This window comes from Nymphalis io, chromosome 5, assembly GCF_905147045.1.
Source record: "Nymphalis io chromosome 5, ilAglIoxx1.1, whole genome shotgun sequence".
In the NCBI taxonomy this organism is placed as follows: domain Eukaryota; kingdom Metazoa; phylum Arthropoda; class Insecta; order Lepidoptera; family Nymphalidae; genus Nymphalis; species Nymphalis io.
This window is the reverse complement of record NC_065892.1, coordinates 7,230,119-7,251,657: the sequence shown is the minus strand read 5'-3', so window position 1 is coordinate 7,251,657 and position 21,539 is coordinate 7,230,119. Positions and strand designations below refer to the sequence as shown.

At 29.4% G+C, this 21,539-nt stretch overlaps 2 protein-coding genes and 1 long non-coding RNA gene across 9 annotated transcripts in view; 2 read left to right on the top strand and 1 right to left on the bottom strand.

Annotated features, from left to right (window-relative positions):
* The first annotated feature begins 3,209 nt into the window (after positions 1 to 3,209).
* LOC126768292 (protein lethal(3)malignant blood neoplasm 1) lies at positions 3,210 to 10,439 on the top strand. 3 transcript variants are annotated; one of them, XM_050486301.1, is made up of 5 exons: positions 6,366 to 6,426; positions 6,501 to 6,645; positions 8,686 to 8,817; positions 8,939 to 9,172; positions 9,260 to 10,439. In XM_050486301.1, exons 2-5 carry the CDS (start codon positions 6,501 to 6,503, stop codon positions 10,159 to 10,161), a joined length of 1,413 nt encoding a protein of 470 aa, XP_050342258.1. In that variant the 5' UTR covers positions 6,366 to 6,426; the 3' UTR covers positions 10,162 to 10,439. The 3 variants fall into 3 exon arrangements, with proteins under 3 accessions (XP_050342256.1, XP_050342258.1, XP_050342255.1); XM_050486299.1 differs by lacking the exon at positions 6,366 to 6,426 and adding an exon at positions 3,210 to 3,270 and having other exon boundaries at positions 8,939 to 10,439; XM_050486298.1 differs by having other exon boundaries at positions 8,939 to 10,439.
* On the bottom strand, positions 10,019 to 21,484 carry LOC126768325 (uncharacterized). 4 transcript variants are annotated; one of them, XR_007669234.1, is made up of 3 exons: positions 21,281 to 21,477; positions 18,871 to 19,017; positions 10,019 to 10,081 (listed from the first exon to the last, which is right to left on the bottom strand). It is a non-coding gene; the product is annotated as an uncharacterized LOC126768325 (long non-coding RNA). The 4 variants fall into 4 exon arrangements; XR_007669233.1 differs by lacking the exon at positions 10,019 to 10,081 and adding an exon at positions 17,803 to 18,547; XR_007669232.1 differs by lacking the exon at positions 10,019 to 10,081 and having other exon boundaries at positions 18,707 to 19,017; positions 21,281 to 21,318; positions 21,423 to 21,484.
* The window catches only part of LOC126768299 (uncharacterized), a 30,087-nt gene continuing 21,773 nt past the window's right edge, over positions 13,226 to 21,539 (top strand). The window contains exons 1-2 of one of the 2 annotated variants that reach the window (XM_050486310.1): positions 13,226 to 13,535; positions 20,798 to 20,854. In XM_050486310.1, coding sequence (XP_050342267.1) covers positions 20,828 to 20,854 — 27 coding nt within the window. In that variant the 5' untranslated portion in view covers positions 13,226 to 13,535; positions 20,798 to 20,827. Of the gene's footprint in view, positions 13,540 to 20,797; positions 20,855 to 21,539 lie in introns of both variants that reach the window. The other variant, XM_050486311.1, reaches the window with a different exon arrangement.

Here is a 21,539-nt window from a genome sequence, read left to right as displayed (position 1 = left end):
ATATCTCTTATGAGTTTGGTTATAAACATGTGAAATAATCTTTTTTCTGTTTATTTTTATTAATAATCATTTATTTATTAATAATCATTTATTAAAATTGAGTAATTTTATATCTTAACAGATTATTATAATTCCCCTTTTGATTAATTTTGCTTAAGGAAGACTTGCCAATTGACTTTGACATTCCATCACACTCCTACTCCGATGGGACGGCAGTACAACGCGAACGGAAAAAATTCAGGCGCCGGGTGAAGGGTTTTATGCGCTCACCCAGTAACAAGCCTATAACAAAGCCTTTTAACTACAGGATATTGCTTACAATTCCTTAATAAAAAAAAACATAAATTATCAGTGGTCCGCCGTAGGACTTCAAACAGGAATGTTGTATGATTTGCAGTCGAACAAGCTAGCCAATAGTCAATAGGGCTAAATATGATAAAGTAATTAAAAAATGTAGTTTCCTTGCTTTACTCATGTGATCGTGATGACACTTGCCCCGTTCGTGATCGTCTACAGTTCCTGAATTGCATATTTTTGCACCTTATTATACAATTTAAATCTTGTTGGATCATATAATAAAACTTCAATATTAATATTATATATGCGAAAGTAACTGTTTGTCTGTTACGCTTTCACGCCTAAACCACTAGACCGATTTTGATGAAATTTCGTATAGAGTGAGCTTGAACACCAAGAAAGGACATAGTCTACTATAATATTATACATGTTAAGTAATTTTACGTCATTGTATCTTTGTGTTTAGTTTCACTTAACGTCACATTTCAATTTAAACAATTTACTGACTAAAATTATTTTTTGATATCTGACATTTATAATACAAATGCTTAGTATTAATCTTGCATTCGCACATTTATAATTAGTTTAAGCGATCATACTAGGAAATATTAACGGTTGTTTTTCTTGCCTTCCTCGTAAATCCTGATGCATAAATAACAAATCAATGTTTAGTTTACCATTATTTATATATTTACTGTTATAGTGAAATACAAAACCACTGTAAATCATTAAAATAATATTGAACAGCATTTTAATTTTCAACACAAAAGTTCACTAGACAAAAAGCCAAATAGTTACAACAGATAAAAAAATCATTAAACACCAAAATACATTTATTGAATGCAACTAGCATATACGTTTCACAATTTAATATATAAGTGTGAAATAGTGCAATTATATTTCATGTTTAAATATATTATATTTATTTTGCCTCAATGACATATGATCTCTTACTCATAATCTTCAACTTAGCTTTTGGTAAGAATAAAAAAAGAATACTCAAGCGACAATAAATCATTATAACTTCTTCCATTTATCGTGTATTCGAATAACCTTCCTAATATTCAATAGGTATTGAATGCGTTTATAAAAATAAACAATTTTTGTACATCTAATTCATAAGACACAGCCTTGAGGATTGTGGTAATTGTAAAATAAACACTCAATACTAACCACTGACCTTTATTAATAATTTAGAATACAGCTTGAAAACTAGTGTAGCCATTGCAAAAATTAGGCCTATAATAAATTATCTTAAATAAATCTAAACAAATATTATTTTATATCCAAAAATCACTACAGAACCACAGGTATATTATTTGTTCTCTCTTAACATGTTTATGAGATAACATTGAAGCAATGACCACTTTTTTGAATTATTATTTATGTGTCATTTATATATTATCGGTTATTACTTTGAAAATTATTCTTTATAATATTCAAACTTATATACATATATTTAATGATCCAAGCAATTATTTCTCGATAAAATTATTATATTTTAAATAGCGAATATTAACTTTTTCGGAAAGAATTATAATTATAATACTAGTCATAAGACAGGAAACTATCAATAAATTAACATATTTATATTAAGTTTATGCTTCTATGTAACGAAATAACAGTATATAACTCTATTAGAAATTATTCTCCAGATTTCTTGTAAAAGAATTAAATTAACATTCATTTATATAAATGGAGGTTCTAGTGTATGAAATACGATAATCGTAGTCAAAACATTCGTATATCTAATATCGTAAACATTTTCGCGTACGAAATATGGTTTATTTTATTTCTTTTTTTTATTTATTCTATTTTTAATTTAGAATAAATTAAAAAAAATGAAATAGCATACTCCACATACGCGGACAGTTATCCATGCCTTGTTTTGCAGCACCACAATCTGTTTCAGGATCACTATAATATTGTTTAATATTTTTATTATGTATTTCAATTTAAAGCATTCCTAATAGTATCACAAACATAATGATTGCAATATATATCAATAGCTGTTTTTTATTTGTACCTATTTAATACGCGGTATTCACTACCCTGTCTACATACATACTCCAAGTTAAGGCAAAACTCGTCTTCTTCATCTTTCAAATAATTTAAAGTTATACTATAAAAAGAGGCTACCTTTTTCTTGTTAATATTGCTACGATAATATTCACATAAAAACTCCAAAATGCTTTTTTCATAGTCGATTACAATGAATTAAATATTATTTAAATTACATAATAATAGTTTTTATCTATTTACATCTTCCTTATTGTCCTTAAAATAATATTTATAATAACTGTTTAAAGCTCAAAATATAAATAAACAACTATTAAAGTATTATCAAAAGGTTAATAAAGAATCGTTAAATGTCTTTGTTATGGATGAATATCTAGCTTATAGTAGACAAATCGTGAAAAGATACATTGATGACTTATCATTGATATAAAGAGATACTTTTGATAAGTAAATAAATAGAACTGCCACATTCTTGTTTAATAATAATCGACGTATCTGAGACTCAGAAACCCAAGTTACTTAAGATTTTGAAATATTAATAAAAATATTTTTCTACTTATTTTGGAAACAAATTACAGTATCGTTTAAATGTTGAAATGAATATTAAAAACAATAATAATAAATTGTTTTTTTTTTTAATATCAATTTTTATTTTTCCCGAAACGAAAAATATATTTTTATAAAGGATATGTATTTACATACTGATGTTATGCCATGTTATTATCATAAATATACATAAAGATCAAGTAAAAGAGAATTATCTAACTCTCTATCCATTAGTTATAATAAACTATAATATTTTTAATATGAAAAAAAATAATAGACCTTGTATAACCCGTCTATTCTATGTAAACGTATTAATAAATTACGTTGTCCAAAGAATCGACAGTCTTGTGAGATCTCTTGCGCAACAGACTATACTACCACACTATTCATGCAGCAGTATAAAAAAACGTAAGTACGCTAATATTACATTTTTAAAAATCCTAAAAATCTTTAATTATAATTTTAAATAATATATGTAAACTATATATTAATTAACTTTGAAAAAAAAAGGATAAATTAAAAAAAGAAATTAATTTTAATTTTCAAGTTACTAATTATATTTTATTAATCGAATATTACTTACTATTTTAAGCCATAGAGTTTGCTTGCTTTATATCGTGACCAAAGTGTTTACAAATTAATATATAAACTGTTTACATATATATTACATCACTGCACCAAATAGCTCTTATACGTATGTGGATAGTATTATGTAGATAGTGATTTTTACAAGCCTACTGTAATAGATTTGAATAATAATATTTTAATTGAACAAAAATTTATTTCATTTGTCAAAAATAACTTGAATTTCTTTTATGATAAATGTCTTGTTTTTATTTCATTCGAATTTAATACATTAAAAAATTATATTTTTTTCTCATATTCTCCGTACTGTGACGATACATCATTAAAAAGTATAGTTTATTCAAACATTGCCTAATTATTAATTTTTTTTTTTAAAAAAAAAACACAAATTCACAATCACAAGCACATAATATGTGAAGCGGTATTGCACTAAAGGAAGAAATATAAAAAATAATATATTACTTGAGTACTCCGAAATGACTGTTAAATTATACAAAGAATATCGAATGTAAAATCGATGTTTAAATTAATATCCCGCTGTCAACAAAATCACATTGTAAACGTAAAATGTTTTAATCCGGAAAACGATCTGTTAAAACCTTCAAATTCAACTTATTTTACAAGTGTTCTTTTCCTATTAAAATATAAATTATAGTCAAATATATTTAATACAAGATTTATGTACGAATATCTTAAATATTTATCAAACGATCACCAAAAAACTGTTTTAAAAATATATTTATGGTACCTTTAACAGCACCTTTTTTAGTTGATAATAAATTATTCTAATAAAATACTGTTATAAAAATTCAAATTATAATAATTGAATATTTTTATCAAACTATTTATATTTTCGATCGAGCTAGATGCAATTGAAGTGTAGAAATGAAATATTAAGTTAATTTAAATCAAATCAATATCGTTTATAGGCCACGAGGATCTGAGAGACTTAAATATTTTTCAGTCGAGCATTTAAAATATATTTCTTATTTATACTTTAAAAAAATATATGTGTCTTATATTTACTTACTTTACATAGATTATCTCTTTGTCTCTAGACCCTTTAGCTAAGTATTATTATATTATAGGTATTATTATATAATAAAAAAAAATTAAAACCACATTACGCATGAAATAATATCACGAGTAAATAAAAAAAATTTAATACATTTTCACAATGAGAAATATTACCAAAACTTTCGTACGTAATATTTGTTTATATGAATCAAAAATAAAATTATTTACTTTTAAACCTTAAAAAATAATTTGTTTTTAAATTAATAGCCAAGATAATGTATTATTATGTCAATCACCTTACCTTAATTTTCAATAAACCCAACAAATAATGAAAAAGCTTACGAAGATACATACTTTATGTATATTTTTTAATTCATATATCTTTTTATACGCAATAAATTCGTTTTTAGCTGGACAAACCGGTATTACTACCATCTTTGTATAAAATTTATCTATTGTTAAATTCCTAGCTTTTAATTTACGACGAATACCATCACTAAGATTAACATGAAGATCACGTTACTAACATTTCAAATAGTAAAACATTTCTATACAAAATTTACTTATTTTTCATTATAAATATTTGTAAATTATAATTCAACAAATATGTCAGGTCTACGTAAGCTTGTAATAACATAAGGTCCACTGGATGGAGAATTTACTTACTACTACTATTTATTATATATCTCCTTATTCTTAATATACAAGCAGTATATAAAAAGTATATATAAAAAGTATAATGAATACCTAAAACTTTAAACCCTTATAAAATCTTTATAATTTTGCAAATGTATATATATTTTAATTTGTATTTCTATTTAATTAAAAAAATATGATATTTAAATTACACGTGTATTTTTAAGACGTTATTTTCTAATTTCTTGTTTGAAAAGTAAATTGACAGCTTAAAATGTTCTCTTGTTGGGCAAAGACGTCCTTTTCTCATTGGACAGGATGTCCTCCGATTGTGTGCAGACGTTTTACTTCAACGCCGATCACCGCTTTCATTCATTCATGATGATGTATTCATATGATTTTATTAATTTACAACTTACAAAAAGATAAATTACAGTTTTTATCAATTTTCGATGTAATATGTAGGAAATTAATACTTTTTAAACTGTCCCAACAATGAGATACTGAACTACTCTTCAAAGAAAGTCAAATAATTGTCTATACATCGTCAGTTTATTTATGTCATCTGTGTGTCCCAACCTCAAGGTCAGGATAGAATACAAAATATTATACAATGATTACCTTAATATAATAATTTTACATGGTGGTAGGGCTTTGTGCAGGCACGTCTGGGTGGGTACCACCCACTCATCAGATATTCTGCCGCTAAGCAGCAGTACTTAGTATTGTTGCGTTCCGGTTTGAATAATCACTTTAATTTTAAATATAACTTTAATCTCTAGAACACTAATGTGTTTTCTCACTTCACTTCTCACTCAATTTTGAAATAACGAGTTTTTAAAAATTTAATTTCAGAATCAAACAATGATTTGTATAACTTAATACATATATGTGAAACCCGTAAATAGTCAATTTTACTCAATCCAAATATCCTGCTAATGGTATAATATTAGTTCTACTAAATTATGTAAACGAAATACAACCGGAATTATGTAAGTGTAATTATAAATACATTTTTCCGTATAATTGAAAAAAAGCTATTATACTCATATTTATATTTCACAAAAAAATAAGTAAAACCATAATAATTTGATTTGCATCATTAAAAATTCACCTATGTCGTAATCAGCTTCTTTTAATAATTTAAAAAAAAACGCTATCATATAGCTAACGAACCTTTATTGACTTTAGCGTATAACATTTTAATGAATAAATTATATTTAAAAACCCGAGCACTATACTTAAATATTTAAACGATGACGTCGAATATCTCAAAACGAAATAAAATTTTATAAGGAGAAAAAACAAACTACGAAATCTTATTAAGTAAACAGCGGAACGGTATTTAGCGGAGCGGATTATATTAAATAAATATTTTTTTATTTTTTTTACTTTTTCAGATGGTTCAACTAAAAGCTGTTTGTTTGGCTCTTTACATAATAGCTTGCTGTTTACAAGTAGAGGCTGATAAATACACTGATGAAAATAGACCATACGAATTTGGATTCAGCATTGAAGGAGAACAACATAGACACGAGAAAAAAGGTATAAACAATCTCTTCTATTAAATATATATAAAGTATTGAAAAATATTATTTTTATGCAATAAATAACATTTTTTTTATTGTTAAAAATTACAAACACGTCTACAATTCTTCAAAGCATTTTTCTAAAAATCTTCCCTTTTTTTCGTTTAAAGTTATTTCATAAAAGTACAGAAAGTCAGGATCCAACTGATGTTAAAGTAGAAAAATAAATAATATTTATTTATGTAACAAAATGAAAAGTTTTAATTTTTTTTCAAAGTAAGAACAATCTATCAGTATCACATCTGCGAGCTCACATTTTCGTCAAGAACGAAGAACATACCAATTTAAAATATACCAGTCTTAGAAACCGTTTACGTTACAGTTTTTATTTTTTAGAAAATAAGCTTGAAACAAATATAAATAGAAGCGATTTAATAAAAAAGCATTTAATCATAATTATTGATTACGTGTGATTGAATTGTGATGATTATATCGAGGGGGTAAGGTATAAGGTAAGGGATAAGGTCACAAACAAACAAAATTTAGTTGTTCTAAATTAATACAAAAATATTATTATTATGACCGGGTCATTATTATTTCCAGATGTCAGATTAATGAAAAGGTTTAAATTGTACTCAAATCTTTTGTGGTATGAGTTTTCATATTCTAAATGCACTCACGCAGAAAACTGTAAACAGGCAAAAATTTTATGGCTCAACACAGTAATTCCATATTAAAAAAAACGAAGGTCAAAAGTTCTGTTTAATGTAAAACCACAATTTTACTTCAGAAAATCATTCCATGAAGTAAAATAGGATTCCAAAGTCCCGGTATTTAGTTTTACGCGTCGTGACTTATGCGCTCGTAAACACTTAAGTACTACTATACTTGCAGGCAATCTCTAAATATATAAAAGTAGCAGACGGTGTTTCAACAATTTTGAGTTAAATTTAAATAAAAACATAAAAAAGACAAATTGACAAATGACGACAGGCGACGACCAACAAGTATTTTATAGCGCCGCGTACCATATTTTTACATTAGTGTAATGTTTTACTTAATAAATCATTGTCTGTTTTCTTTAAAATGTTATATCATCAGCTATTCTACCGCAAAACAACAGTACTTGGTATTGTTGTGTTCCGGTTTGAAGGGTGAGTGAGCCATTGTAATTACAGGCACAAGGAACATAACGTAGTTCCCAAGGTTGGTGGCACAATGACGATGTAAGCAATGCTTTACATTTCTTACAATGCCAATGTCCATGGGCGCTGGTGACCACTAACCATCAGGTGGCCAATGCTCCAAAAAGAATCCATTTCAACAAAAACATTCACAACTTATTACCAAAGGGATGAAAGGAGATGTTACAAAACGAAATTAATAAATTAGAATATTTTATCTCCAAAAGCATATTTTTACTGCTTACATAATAGTTAACATATTAGTCACAGACGGATAGACGCCGGTTGACATAATATTTACAAAATTATGTATGTACTAATTTACATGAAATAGCAATAAATACTACAACCCATTTACGATGTATTAGGTATGGTATAGTTGTTTTGAATAGAGTTTCTGAAGAGAATAGAACAGATGAAATATCTAAAGCTTATTATTATCGAAAAAAGAAGAAATAATTAATTTAACACATAAAAGGTATAATCCATAAAGTAAGTGCGATGTAAGTCCTCTTCGTAAGACATTGAGTTCAAAATCCTGTTCTACCGCATAGGAAGAGACATCCAGCTGTATAATATTGAAATAATTCATATGACTAGGTTTTCTTAAATTTAATCAAGGTAGGTAGACTGGCAAATGGGCCATATGGACCATAGTAAATGGTCACCAACACCCATTAAAATTGACGTTGTGACTGTGATTACACTCGCTCACTCACCATTCAAAACGGAACACCACAATACTCCTTATTAAGACTATATTATTTTTATTACTAACCGATGCCAACAAATTAAAAAAAGCTAGTTTAAGACTGTGAATAATATATATGTATATTTTTATAAATAAACAACAATATCCTAATTATTTTCAGATGAGAATGGGATAATTATGGGCGAGTTCGGATTTATCACTGCCGATGGCGTTTATCACGTGACTGTGTATGCGACGGATGAAAACGGAAATTTCAAGATAATTTCTATGAAGAACATTCGCGTGAAGCCCTGTAATTGTCGTTATTTATTAATCAGTTTCTTAAAACATTAAATAATTGTAAACTAAAATACAAATAGAACTGGTCCTTGATTAAAATAAAATAATAATAATTTATATTTTTATCTTTACAGATCCAACTGCTTCAAACCAGAGTCGAAGACAAGGACAAACATTGACGTTGCCTCCTTCACCCCAAGTGAAAACAACAAGTGCAACACAATCTAATAATAAAGAACAGACGCGTAAACAAGAACTAATTCCAGAACCTGCCAAAACATGTTCTCATTGTAGTATACCAACAACTACAATCCCATCACCAAAACTGTTTGCTGGAGGATCTATTAATAAAAATAATGAACAAAGAGGTAATCGATATAATACGCAGATACAATCGAATGGAAACTCTTTTAATAATGAACAAAACTTACATAACAATAATGGTCAATTTACAGGAGTCGGTCAAAATAACGCTAATCAAGTAGCTAATGGACAACAATATTCACAAGATAAAAATATTCAGGAACCCTCCAAGGAATTAAAAACACCCAAAGTGTCCGGTAATCATCAAGGTTCTAGTATAGAACAGACATATCCACCATCATCAAGTACTGGGCAAAATAATTTGCATAATTATCCACAAGGCTTAGAAAACTCTCCACAAATTGGTAATTCAGGGCAGGAATATTCTCAAGGAATATCTCCTTCACAAACTCAAGGACTACAAGGACAACAAGAAGTTCCCGTACGACAATTTCCTATTAAAAGACCCGGTGACATATCTGGAAACAAAGCGTATAATGAAGAATCGAGCTTACCGAAAGACAATGTCAATGTAAACAGACAGCCTAAAAGCTTTAATGATATTTTACAATCGGTTGATCCAGAACAACATTATAATTACGGTAATCAACCACTCAGCTCTCCTCAATCAGGCATTGACCCTTTGCCTAAAAAACCAGTTTTATTTGCTGCTCAAATGCAAATAGTCGATAAAAACACAGATGTTTATTATAAAAAGCCCGGCGAAATAGACGGTCTACCAACGGGCTTAACTGGGGATGACATGAAAACTCTCTTATACACTTTTAATTATACTTTAGGATTTCATGGACATCATGAAAAAGGTTACACGAACGGTGCCAAATATGGATATTATTACGTAACGGGTCGAAATGGGATTAGAACGAGAGTTGATTATATTGCTGATGAAACTGGTTTTCATCCTAAAATTTCTCAAGAAGTTTTAGATGTTCTGTCTGACGACGTACCGAAACCTGAAACAGAAAAAGATGATAAATTTGGTCTGAAAGGCTATGAATTCAAATGGCTTTATTATCCTGTCAATGCGTCCTGAGAAAAAAAGCCTTTAGTCCATCTTGTTACGTTTTAGGACGTCTCAAGAAATGTAGCACAGGATAGTTAATAGTTCAGAGATATTATTGCCTAAGAATAATGAAATTTTAAGAAATCATTAGAAATACCTTAAAACAAACTTTAACCAATGATAAAACGTAATTAATGAAATTATATTTAATATTTACTTAATCGTACAAAGCTACACTGCCACGTAAGCTGCCAATTAACTTATTTAATGTTCATTCAACATTCGTATAAATTAGCTTTATTATACTATCAACGTTTCATTATAGTATTTTATAATTAATTATATTAGAAATTTCTATTATATTGTTTTGATATTTTATTTCATTAAAAAACCTTTTTAAAAATACATATTTGCAAAATGTGGTTGCCTGGTTAACCAAATAATGAAATTTTTAATAAAAAATATTCTGATATCGTATCCCAATTAACGTATCTATAACTAGCATACGGAAGGTACCCATCCAAATGTAATTATAATTTTCTAATACCGTTAGTAATAATGATTTTCTGATATGGTTGAGTGTCAGAAAATTTAATTTAACACATTTTTAGTATTTACGTTGCTGAGAATGATGATTGAATTTGAAATAATGTACTATTCCGGAAAACACACGTTTGTATTTGCACACAAAACGTAAGTAACTCAAGTGTGGAAAATACTTCAGAATGTGTTCTAAGCTTTTTAATTAAAATAACTTGTTTTATCATCGATTTATATCGATCAATAAGGAGATAAAAGTTTTTTTTTGTCTCGGGCTTAGAATTAAGAAGTTCAAATGTTATTTATATTCTGTATTGTAATTATTCATCAATCAGTACATGTTTACCTGTTACTTTCTTCGATTAACTAACGTATAATGATCCTAATCAACACACAACATACAACGCCATCTATATAATTTTGCGAAAACTATCTTCACAAACGAACTATCAAGAGGTTATTCAATTCCGTAAAAGCTTAACTTTAAGTTACGTCGAGAGTTTAAAAATGGCCAATAAGGTATCTAAAACAACGAGTAGATACATAAAGTTGCTTCCAATGGTTAACAATTTTCAGCATCAATGTATTCAGGATATCATTAGAAACCGCGCATCCTAGCCATTATAGACACTGCTCTCTTTCTAATGACGGCATAGAATTCATCCACACGGGCTTTAGCAAACATTAGTGAAGCACTACAAAAGCGCGTCAATCCTAACAGTATCCTAAATGTATCGTAATAATGTACGCGCAGAGCATTGAAAGCCCTCTGCGTATACTTTAGCCAAAAGCTGCACGTGTATGTTTTGATGATAATTATGCTTGTTGTGGATTTCGGCAACAAGCCCATAGTACAAGGTAGAGTAGGAATACATTTTGAAAAAGAAAATTTATTTAACTTTTTTATTTTATTTTTATTAATTACATCATTCGAATATTTAACAAAATAATGCTTTCTTTTATTATTTAGTGGTAATATCCTACCTAATTTTAAGTGGTCACCAGGGCCCAAAGGCATTGACACTATAAAAAATATTATCCACCCCAATAATGACATCAATAAGCCACCTTGGGAAATAAATTATGTGTGGGAAATAAATTATATGTTTGAGCCCTATAATACTCTTTTAAAAAAATGTAGTATATATGAACGCACAATTCGCAATCGCTATTCCGATATGCTGGTTTCTATTGCAATTTAAAACATATATTTCATGCTAATCTCTGAATTAGTTCTTCAACCTAAATGTTTCATATTTTATATGTATATTCCATATAAGGTGACAACTTGATAGGTGGTGAAGAAACTTACACTACAACGGCTGCAGGGATCCCTGTAGATCCCTGAGGGAAGGACCCTCAGGGATCTACCCTTTGTTTATTTCTCCTCCTCGCTTATGTAAATTCTTACCTAATTTAGTAGGTAACAAATACGAGAAAGTACAGTTTGTTGATGAAACTGCTTTCATTTTTGAAATTACTATTACTTATATAAAGTGTATACCTAGGTCCAATGATTTATTAAATTTTTATTTAAGGAATTAAAATATTAATTTTTGCTTCTCATTATGTAGTTTATTTTTTATTATTATAGAATAGGAAGGCGGACGAGCATATGGCCCACCTGATGGTAAGTGGTCACCAACGCCCTTAGACATTGGCATTGTAAGAAATGTCAACCATCGCTTATATAGGCAATGCGTCACCAACCTTGGAAACTAAGATTTTATGTCCCTTGTGCCTGTAATTAAACTGGCTCACTCACTCTTCAAACCGGAACACAACAATATCAAATACTGCTGTTTTGTGGTAGAATATCTGATGAGTGGTGTATCTTCCCTTGAGGAGGTTTTTTAGTTTATTCTACCATACCGCTTCGGATACCTATGATAGAATTTCACTGGAATTCGACACAACATGGAGGGAATTTTTCTTCGAAAAATTTGAGAGTAGGAGAAAGTGTAAGTCCCTTCCTCTTTAGAATTTCATTGTATTATTTAATAACACTGCGATTAAATATAACAATTATTTGAGATCACTAAAAAAATAAAATACCTACGACGGTACGCGCTTCTTATGCTCGCTTTGGGATTGCAATGGACCTACACTTTATATATAACCAGCTTGCGCCCTCGGCTTTGCTTGTTTCGGGAAAGGGATAGTGTTAGGTTATCAAAAATTGTTTAGCCGTGACAACGTAACAGATAGGCAGACAGTAAAAGAAAGTAACCCACTTTCGCGTTTATTTGTATAGATTAAATATTCAAAAAAAGTCGACTATTATTATCAACCTTTCATCTTGATAAACTAAAACTTCGATAAAATAATCTTATTAGGCCCTTTTACTGCTAAAAAAACTTACGACGTGATTAATCAAAGTAAACAAATAATAATATGAGTTCATCTGCAAATTTTAACCCGGTCGCTGTACTGGAATAATAAAAAACTCCACAAGTAGTGCATTGCATAATATTTTAATACTGAATGAAATGATTTGACTTCAAACTACTATCTCCGCATAGTTTTGGCGGTAAACAGCCAGCAGTTGCAAGAGAGTCGGCGCGTGCGCAACACGCGTCTATTAGCCACACTCCAAGTCCGATGCGATCGCGAACGCGACGTTTTGTCTCCTAATCTTTTTGTCCTAACAATTCGTTCAAATGGAAGTATTGAGGACACACCTCATTTTCCTTTGTTGCGATTCTCTATAACATGCTGTGAATATTCTTTGTAAGTTACAATAGCAGTGTTAGTTCTACTTTCCTAAAATTTAAATAAAATAAACCCTGTGAATATAAATTTACACCTCATTACTGGCAATATTTATACGGAAGTACTAGATATTGAGAAGATAATTATTACTGGTGGGTATGTATGTTAAATGTTTAATTAACTAGAATAAATATGATAAAACGAAAGCTTTCTACTAATATAAATAAATAACAATTTTTTATACTTGACATAAATGTCGAGTTTTAAAAATATTTGATACGAAATATTAATAATTTACCTTTTCAGTTGGATCAATGAAAACAATAAATGAAATAAATTACATTATTATATAGAGTATGCTGATAGTAACTAATCGTTACTAACTCTAAACGGAATTAATATCGCTGTTAAGTTTGACAAAGCCAAAAACTCCTTAGGAACAGGTGGACGGCAAATAATGGAATGTATATTATATTTATATTCTCCAAAACAATATACTTAAAACAAATTAAATCATTCGAAGTAATTTTCTATATTATATATATATATATATATATATATATATATATATATATATATATATATAGCTATCTAACTCATCGCAAGATCTCTTAAATTATCCGTCCGATTGACTTGAAATTTTGTCACAGTTACTCTTTTCCCGACGTAGACACTCACTAAGAACGAATTTTACGCAAATCCTATCCAAAATACATTTTTCTTCTTATCTATCCGTGCGGAACCTGGACGATTAGCTAGTATGTCATAAAATCATTTGTATTGATAATAATATGAATATTGATAAACATTCACATCATAAAAATATTAAGCATAAATAGCTCGCTATTCTGAGATATCCTCGATATTCTAAGAAAGGATGTCCCCTTCCCTTTCTTTGGGCTTGATTACTGATTTTATTCGTAACGGAATATAGGCAAATTTTTATTATTATAATTTCCCAACAGATATTATGAAGACTAATTTAATAAAATTGCAACATTTAAGATGCTTGTGAAACTTAACTCTTAATTAACTTTACCGCTTTTTAAATAAATCTAAGCTAGTAGAGCTCAGGCAGTAAGGCCTCTGCCTCGAATTTTGCGGGCAGCGGGGCGGCGGCGGCGGCGGCGCGGCAGCGGAGCGGGCAACGCATACCTGTTCTCCAAACTAGCGGGCAGATCGCGCGGCACTATAGCGGTGTAGTGTTGTGTTCGTGGTTGTGTTGTCGAGATATTTGTTTTTATTCGCGAACGAAATGTCTGAAAAACGGCGACATCTTTTTGATTCAAATTTATTCCTAACGCTCGATTTATTGTGGGCAAAAGAAGAAGTGGATCCCTACTATAGGGCAAGGAAAATAAATGGCGAGTTTTATCGAAATTATGAAGAACAGAGACAAAATCCCGACAAATTCTACGACTAATAATTGGTTAATTATTCTTCTATTTTTATGGTTCACATCTTTGCTGTTCCATATGGGTGTCCTCTCAAAGATTGCCGAAATAATTAGCTCTTGCACGTCCGAAGACATTTTGATACGTCACAAAAAAAATGTACAACACTATACCTACAATGCAGACGCGCAACGCGGGCGGTCACCGCTTGACTGGAGTGCACCGCTCGTTGCCCGCCCCCGCGCCGCTCCTGCACCGCTGTATTCGAGGGTCGGTCCATTTGATTATACGCGTAAGATCCTGCCGCTCCCGCGCCGCCGCCGCCGCCGCCCCGCTGCCCGCGAGATTCGAGGCAGAGGCCTAAGGCGCTTACTAAGACGTTTAATAATAATATTTTACCAACACTCTTTTAAGCTCCGTATTTCCGCACATTACTTTTACTTATATAAAAACTGTGCGAAGTTTTTCTATATAATATTTTATTCCAGAATCTATGTCAAAATTGAAATCTATAATGATAAACCTTGCCCTCTTTAAATATTTTAATAAATTTAATTACGGTTTTATGACTATAGATAAATATTTTTTATTTTAAGAATTCAATTGTCTGTTTTTTTTTTTCTAATTTTAGCCGAAACTTATAACTAAAATAGCTAAAAGTTAAGTAGGGTATTTAAACCTCGGACTGTTTTACTTTGATATAATTTAAAACCCAAGGTTATTGTGAAATATTTTTTAATAATATAAATATTGTAAAATGGGAATAGGTCGATATATAATATACATTTTCGTATCAACGATCAAGATTCAACGATCGCTGGTTCGAATTCGTTAAGCATCTGCTTATCAGACTGCTGATTAAATTTATTGGCTTTTAATTCATATTTGCAATTCTTGAACCACAATGTAACTGTACAAACACATTAAAATTAGACTTATTCTAGTATTTGAAACTTCCTTATTTTCAGCAGATCTGTTTGCCTGTTGACAAAGGTCTCCTCCAATATGTAACTGAATAATAAATACTAAATAGATCAGTTCGGTAAATTAAACTCCAAACGATATCTATTAATTTGACGGGAGGCTTTTATCTACCAAAGGAATTACAGACAGTTGCTACATACATACTCATGCATATCATTCACTTAATTTTAAGTTATGTAGATCTTAGATCATATCCATACCGTAACAGCCTGTGAATATCCCACTGCTGGACTAAAGGCCTCCTCTCCCCTTTTCGAGGAGAAGGTTTGGAGCTTATTCAGTGCGGGTTGGTGGATCCAACCCATCCATAATTATATTATATTTTTGTGTATATAATTCGTAGATTCCACTTATGAAAAAAATACTTTTTAAGTGAAAATTAAACTTTTGGATAAACTGATTTTACATGAACTATTAACAAGTCGTTTATCTGCCAATAGTAATGTAGCATGTGGGTCAGTCTGCGCCATCCTAATACCTATGTAGAGTCAGTATAGCGTGACACACGCTTTACCGTTTTGCTCGACTGCGCGTCTTTACAAAAAGCTAATGAGCTAATTAACAACAATAGAACATACTTACCCAAATCCTAATTACCGAACGTATAATAAATACGAAGCTTTGTATTGTATGCTAATCTCAACTAGATTTCATGATGTCTACTCTTGACTTTGAACCAATAAAATTGTTAGATATTTATGAATAATTTTAATCAATCTCATTATTTCAACTTACTTATATATTTTTTTACAAACGCGTGTTTTATAAAAAAATAGCTGTAACGTAATTTTTGATACTATACCTACTTATTATTTAATTTATTTAATATCAAACGTTATTCAAAATTGGAATGTAATTATTATGCACAGATATCATCACTTAATATATAACAAACTTTATATCCGTTAGGAAGTTAATACTGATAATTTCATCGATCGATTATTTAACCAAGTACGTAATAAGGAAATATTTTAACTATATACCAAAGCAATTTACCAGTCAATTAAACAGTAATTAATTGAAAAACACGAATCTCATTAAAACATGCACAAGGCGAATTTGAATTTGAAGGCTTAATTAATTCGAATTATATGGCGTTTTCATTACATATTTTTATTACGAAAACCGAAATGTCATTTAACCTCAAAATCAAAATTAAATAAATACTCCTCATAGAATACCTTTTCTGAGAGAGGAATTATAGCCATATTCAGATTTTAAAATAGATCAAAAAAAAATTAATATAAAAGTTAAAAAAATATTTATTTATTTTGATCATTTGACTATAACAATATTTTCCCTAACACGATATTATTTGCCTTAAAGATATTTAAAACGAAGGAAGTACATATAGAAATTCAATAAAACTTTATACGGAATACTATTTACTACTATTAGGTCAACGACGAGTCAATGAACACATTATGTCGTAAAAGGCAAAACGAGATCATCATATTCATAAATATTAACAACATATGGTCGAGTTTTCTTCGAAATTTTTAGTAAAGTTCAAATAATAAGAAGTAGAATATTGACATCACCATTTACCTAAAAATATTTTATATTTAGGCATTAAAATAAAACCAGTAGATTGATCCTTAATATGTCCTTAAGATTATGTAAATTCCAGTCTCCTTCGTTTGACCCCATATAGTACTAATAAACATTTTGAATATTGCAGACAGTCCCTTATATTTAATTAAGTCACATAAAGTCACTATTTATAAGTATTTCGAATCATTAAATTTTAGATTTTACTTTATATCTGAAGTATAATTAATTACTTAGATAATCCTAGTATTTGATATCGTCTATTATATGTTTACCTTCCTATAATTTATATCCAAAAAACAATGAAACAAGATATAAATTAAACATTTCCCAATTAACATATATGTAAACTAACCTCATTTTACCCCTGGCCATAAAACACACGCAATCAAAAGTAATCCAATTATTATTTATGCGTGATATAAAACTAACGAACGGGATTGAATATTGTATTCTCTTTGTTTTCAAATATTAAAATAAAACTGAAGTATATCAATAAAAGTATATTATAAATATTTCACGCTACAATTAAAAATTGCTTACAACATTTAAAACATTTTTTTTATTTCAAAGATGAATATTCTATTATAACCTTGAAATAGTAATCGGAAGTAAATCTTTTCAAATAGGTAAGTGATATATACGAGAAAAAGCGGCTAAGCCGAGTTCAACGCGTACAAATTGCGGTAAATGCTGTGTAGAAAACTGCGTACATATTATTTTACGACTTGTAATAATTAACATAAGAAGTTATTTTCCTTGACAAATATTTAAATGCTTATGTCTTATGTATGCTCAGTTGTTTGTCAAGTAACTTAGTTGAAGCTACTCTAAAGATATTATAGATATATTTTCAGAAATAAAATTCGATATAACTAAAACATTGGCTTGAAAACCATAATTATGTTTTAAAGGTCAAAAAAAATATATCAGCTAAAAAAGGAACATATCTTTCTATGAGTTTTACACAGTACTAGTTAAATATCTTTAGATTTTTTAAAAACATAATTTTATATAAAACTTAAAAACAATAACAAATTTATCCGTTTTTTCGCAATGATATTCTAATTATCATTCGGTTTATAACTTTGATCACAAGGACAGAAAAGATCGCTAACGTCACGTTTGATGTTGATCAATTATATTATTATTATTGCATAAAATGTACCTAATTGTTATGCACGGGATGACTGTATTTTCACTATCGTTCAATGTCCCATTGTGTACGGCGCTTTCTATAAATATACATTATCGTAATAAATTTCGGTATATTTAAGCGAGAGTAAAAGTAACTAAGATATTAATAAGGAAGATGCTTAAGCCATTTTTTCTTATTTACTGAGATGTTATATATCCATAGATGGTATGGACTTCTATACAATAATAGAATAATGTATGTATATATTTTATTGATTTTTAGAATATTAATTCGAGCTGATTTGACCATTACAGAAATTATCAGATTGTATCAAACATTCTATAATATATAATACAACAAATTATTATCTTAAAATCGCTAACAGAGGCACGGGCATAACACGGCGACCGTCATACTCACCTACATTTTCAATGTCAAAAATATTTCGTGTCATGACGATACTGCAAAACGATCACTTCGCTAACGCGCATACGCCCACCATAACCTTGTCGGAACTAGAGCAAAAGCACTGAACAAGCTTAAGTAATCTCGAGTTATCAGATGTACCTGCAATGCATCACATAATTTAATACAGTAACATACGGAGCTGTTAAGTTGCGTCAGTGTATTTCAAACAATGTAGTTCATTTAGAAACATTAAAGTGTAACGTACAAGTTGGTTTTCGTGTAGAAAATTACTATGCAGTGTTTTTAGTAATTTTGGTTACTATAATTAAAAGAATTATAATATTTTAACCGGATTTAAGTCCATATGGGCCACCCACTAATCACGTATTTCGCGACCGATCAGTACTTTGTTTTCTTATTTGAAGTGTTAAATGGGATGGCCCATATAACCACAGGCAAAAATTAACCCATACATTTGAGAGAGCTGATGATATGTTCTACTAAGAAATGGGTTATGCTTCCACCTATGTTGGACCATTTGCTAGTCTACTCCTCCAAAAAAAATATATATATATTCATTGTATTTAGTTAAAGAATATCAGTCACAAGACAAGCTAATATTATTGACCTGACTGAAACAAATTACACCGAAGGTAAATACACGGCCATGATTCACAACACTACTCGAAGGTATTTATTGATGCTTAAGTAAGACCTGGTCTACACTAGAGGAAACGGAAACATCACAAAGATGATAGGGTGTATCGTATTTTTTACTAACATAATATACGTAATTTACTTTCAATAACATTTCATGCAGTAATGCATGTTTATGGTAAAATTAACAGAAACATTCAGTAAAGTCAAGTGACTTAAAGTCCGGTAAAGTTACCGGATCACGTAAATTCTCATATATAGAAAACAGTTTTATTAATAAAAAATATATGCAAATTAAAATTATTAATTTCGAATTGTATAACCTGTATTATATCTGTTAATATGAATTGGGACTAAATCTAGCGTCGGCAAATGATTCATCGTTCATTTTGCTACAATCAACTTCTGCACATAATGGACAAAATTAGGAGCACGACTTCATGTTATGTTATCTAAAAACAGAAATTTATAAACATACTACGTAAATAAGCAAAGATAAAACTATTCAGTACTTTTTAAACAGATTTTCTTATATTTTTTATATCGTTAGCTAACGAGATTTAGTGTTATTAGTAAAAAAATGTAAATTTAAGGAAAATATATTATATTTACTCGTCATATAATATATTTTCCTTAAATTTTCAATAATAATGATGGCCGAATTTCGACTACTGGGCGAAAAATTGTTTGTATATAATATATGCAAATTGTTGTTGTATATAATTTTCATTGATCGAATGTTTCTAAAGACCTTATCAAAAATTAAATTCTAAAACCGAATATGATATTTCTGTCTATTATTATTACATTGGTTCCCTAATTCTGGTACGCAACTATATAAAATAAAATAATTGACGTTACTAAGTGACTATGTAGTGAGTAGGTGTATCTTTCGAGAAGGGCTAGAATAATCTGTTACAAAATTATTAATATTCCTATTTACAGTAACATTATGTTAATGTCCTACTGCTAGACTAAGGCCTCCTCTCCATTTTGAGGAGAAGGTTTGGAGCTTATTCCAACACGCTGCTACAATGCGGGTTGGTAGAATACACATGTGGCAGAATTTCAATGAAATTAGGCACATACAGGTTTCCTCACGATGTTTTCCTTCACCGTCCACCCGAGATGAATTATAAACACAAATTAAGCACATTAATATTCAATGGTGCTTTCCCGGGTTTGAACCCACGCTCATCGGTTAAGATTCACGCGTCCTAACCACTAGGCCATCTCGGCTTACACCATCAATAGATTTAATATTTACTTATTATTGTTACAGGATCAACAGCGGCTATTGTTGTGATGAACAATGTTTAAACAAAAGCTTTTTCTGCTGGTAAGTTTCAATTATTTTACATTTTTATATATTTAAGATAAAATTTCCTTGTTTTACTAAAAAAACATCATTTATTTAAAAAAATATCATCTAACGGATAGTTAACATTTCTTAGTTCTGGTCTAGTAGTTAGTTGTTTCTAGTTAATCAGTTGTGACATTTGACGACCTATTTAGAAATAACATAACCATTAAATACGTTTTTAAGTTTTATAATGTGATAAAACTAAATTACATACCTCGAGCATTCGAAAAATGTATACTTTTTAAAAAACGTGGTCGTTTATTACTCACGCAATACTGGATATAACTAACGGGAAATGGTAGGATATGACAAGTGATGAATAGCATGCAGTAGATAAATTGGTTGGTGTGAATCAAAGTAAGCAGATGACATTAACAGAAACCGGATATTTGAATTTCTTACCATTTCTTGTCGGTAGAATCTAAATTGTAAGCCGCTACCTAACATAATAAATAGTTAAATTCAAAAGTACTTTTAAAAGTATACTTTAGTAAAGTATAATATTTTGTTTCATAATTTTTGATAAATAGATTATCGGTTATACCTAATGGTATTTCAAACTTAAAGGCTTCATCGAACACTCGTATCTTTTAACTATGATTCTAAACAAAAATATACACAATCAATAAAATTTATAATCAATTTTTTTTCCAATAAAATG

What these genes read in the sequence shown, in the direction of transcription:
- LOC126768292 (XM_050486299.1), top strand. Translation starts at nt 6,501, where the DNA reads ATGGTTCAACTAAAAGCTGTTTGTTTGGCTCTTTACATAATAGCTTGC. An exon ending in ACATAGACACGAGAAAAAAG is followed by an intron (nt 6,646 to 8,685) that starts GTATAAACAATC and finishes AATTATTTTCAG; the next exon opens with ATGAGAATGGGATAATTATG. An exon ending in GAACATTCGCGTGAAGCCCT is followed by an intron (nt 8,818 to 8,938) that starts GTAATTGTCGTT and finishes TTATCTTTACAG; the next exon opens with ATCCAACTGCTTCAAACCAG.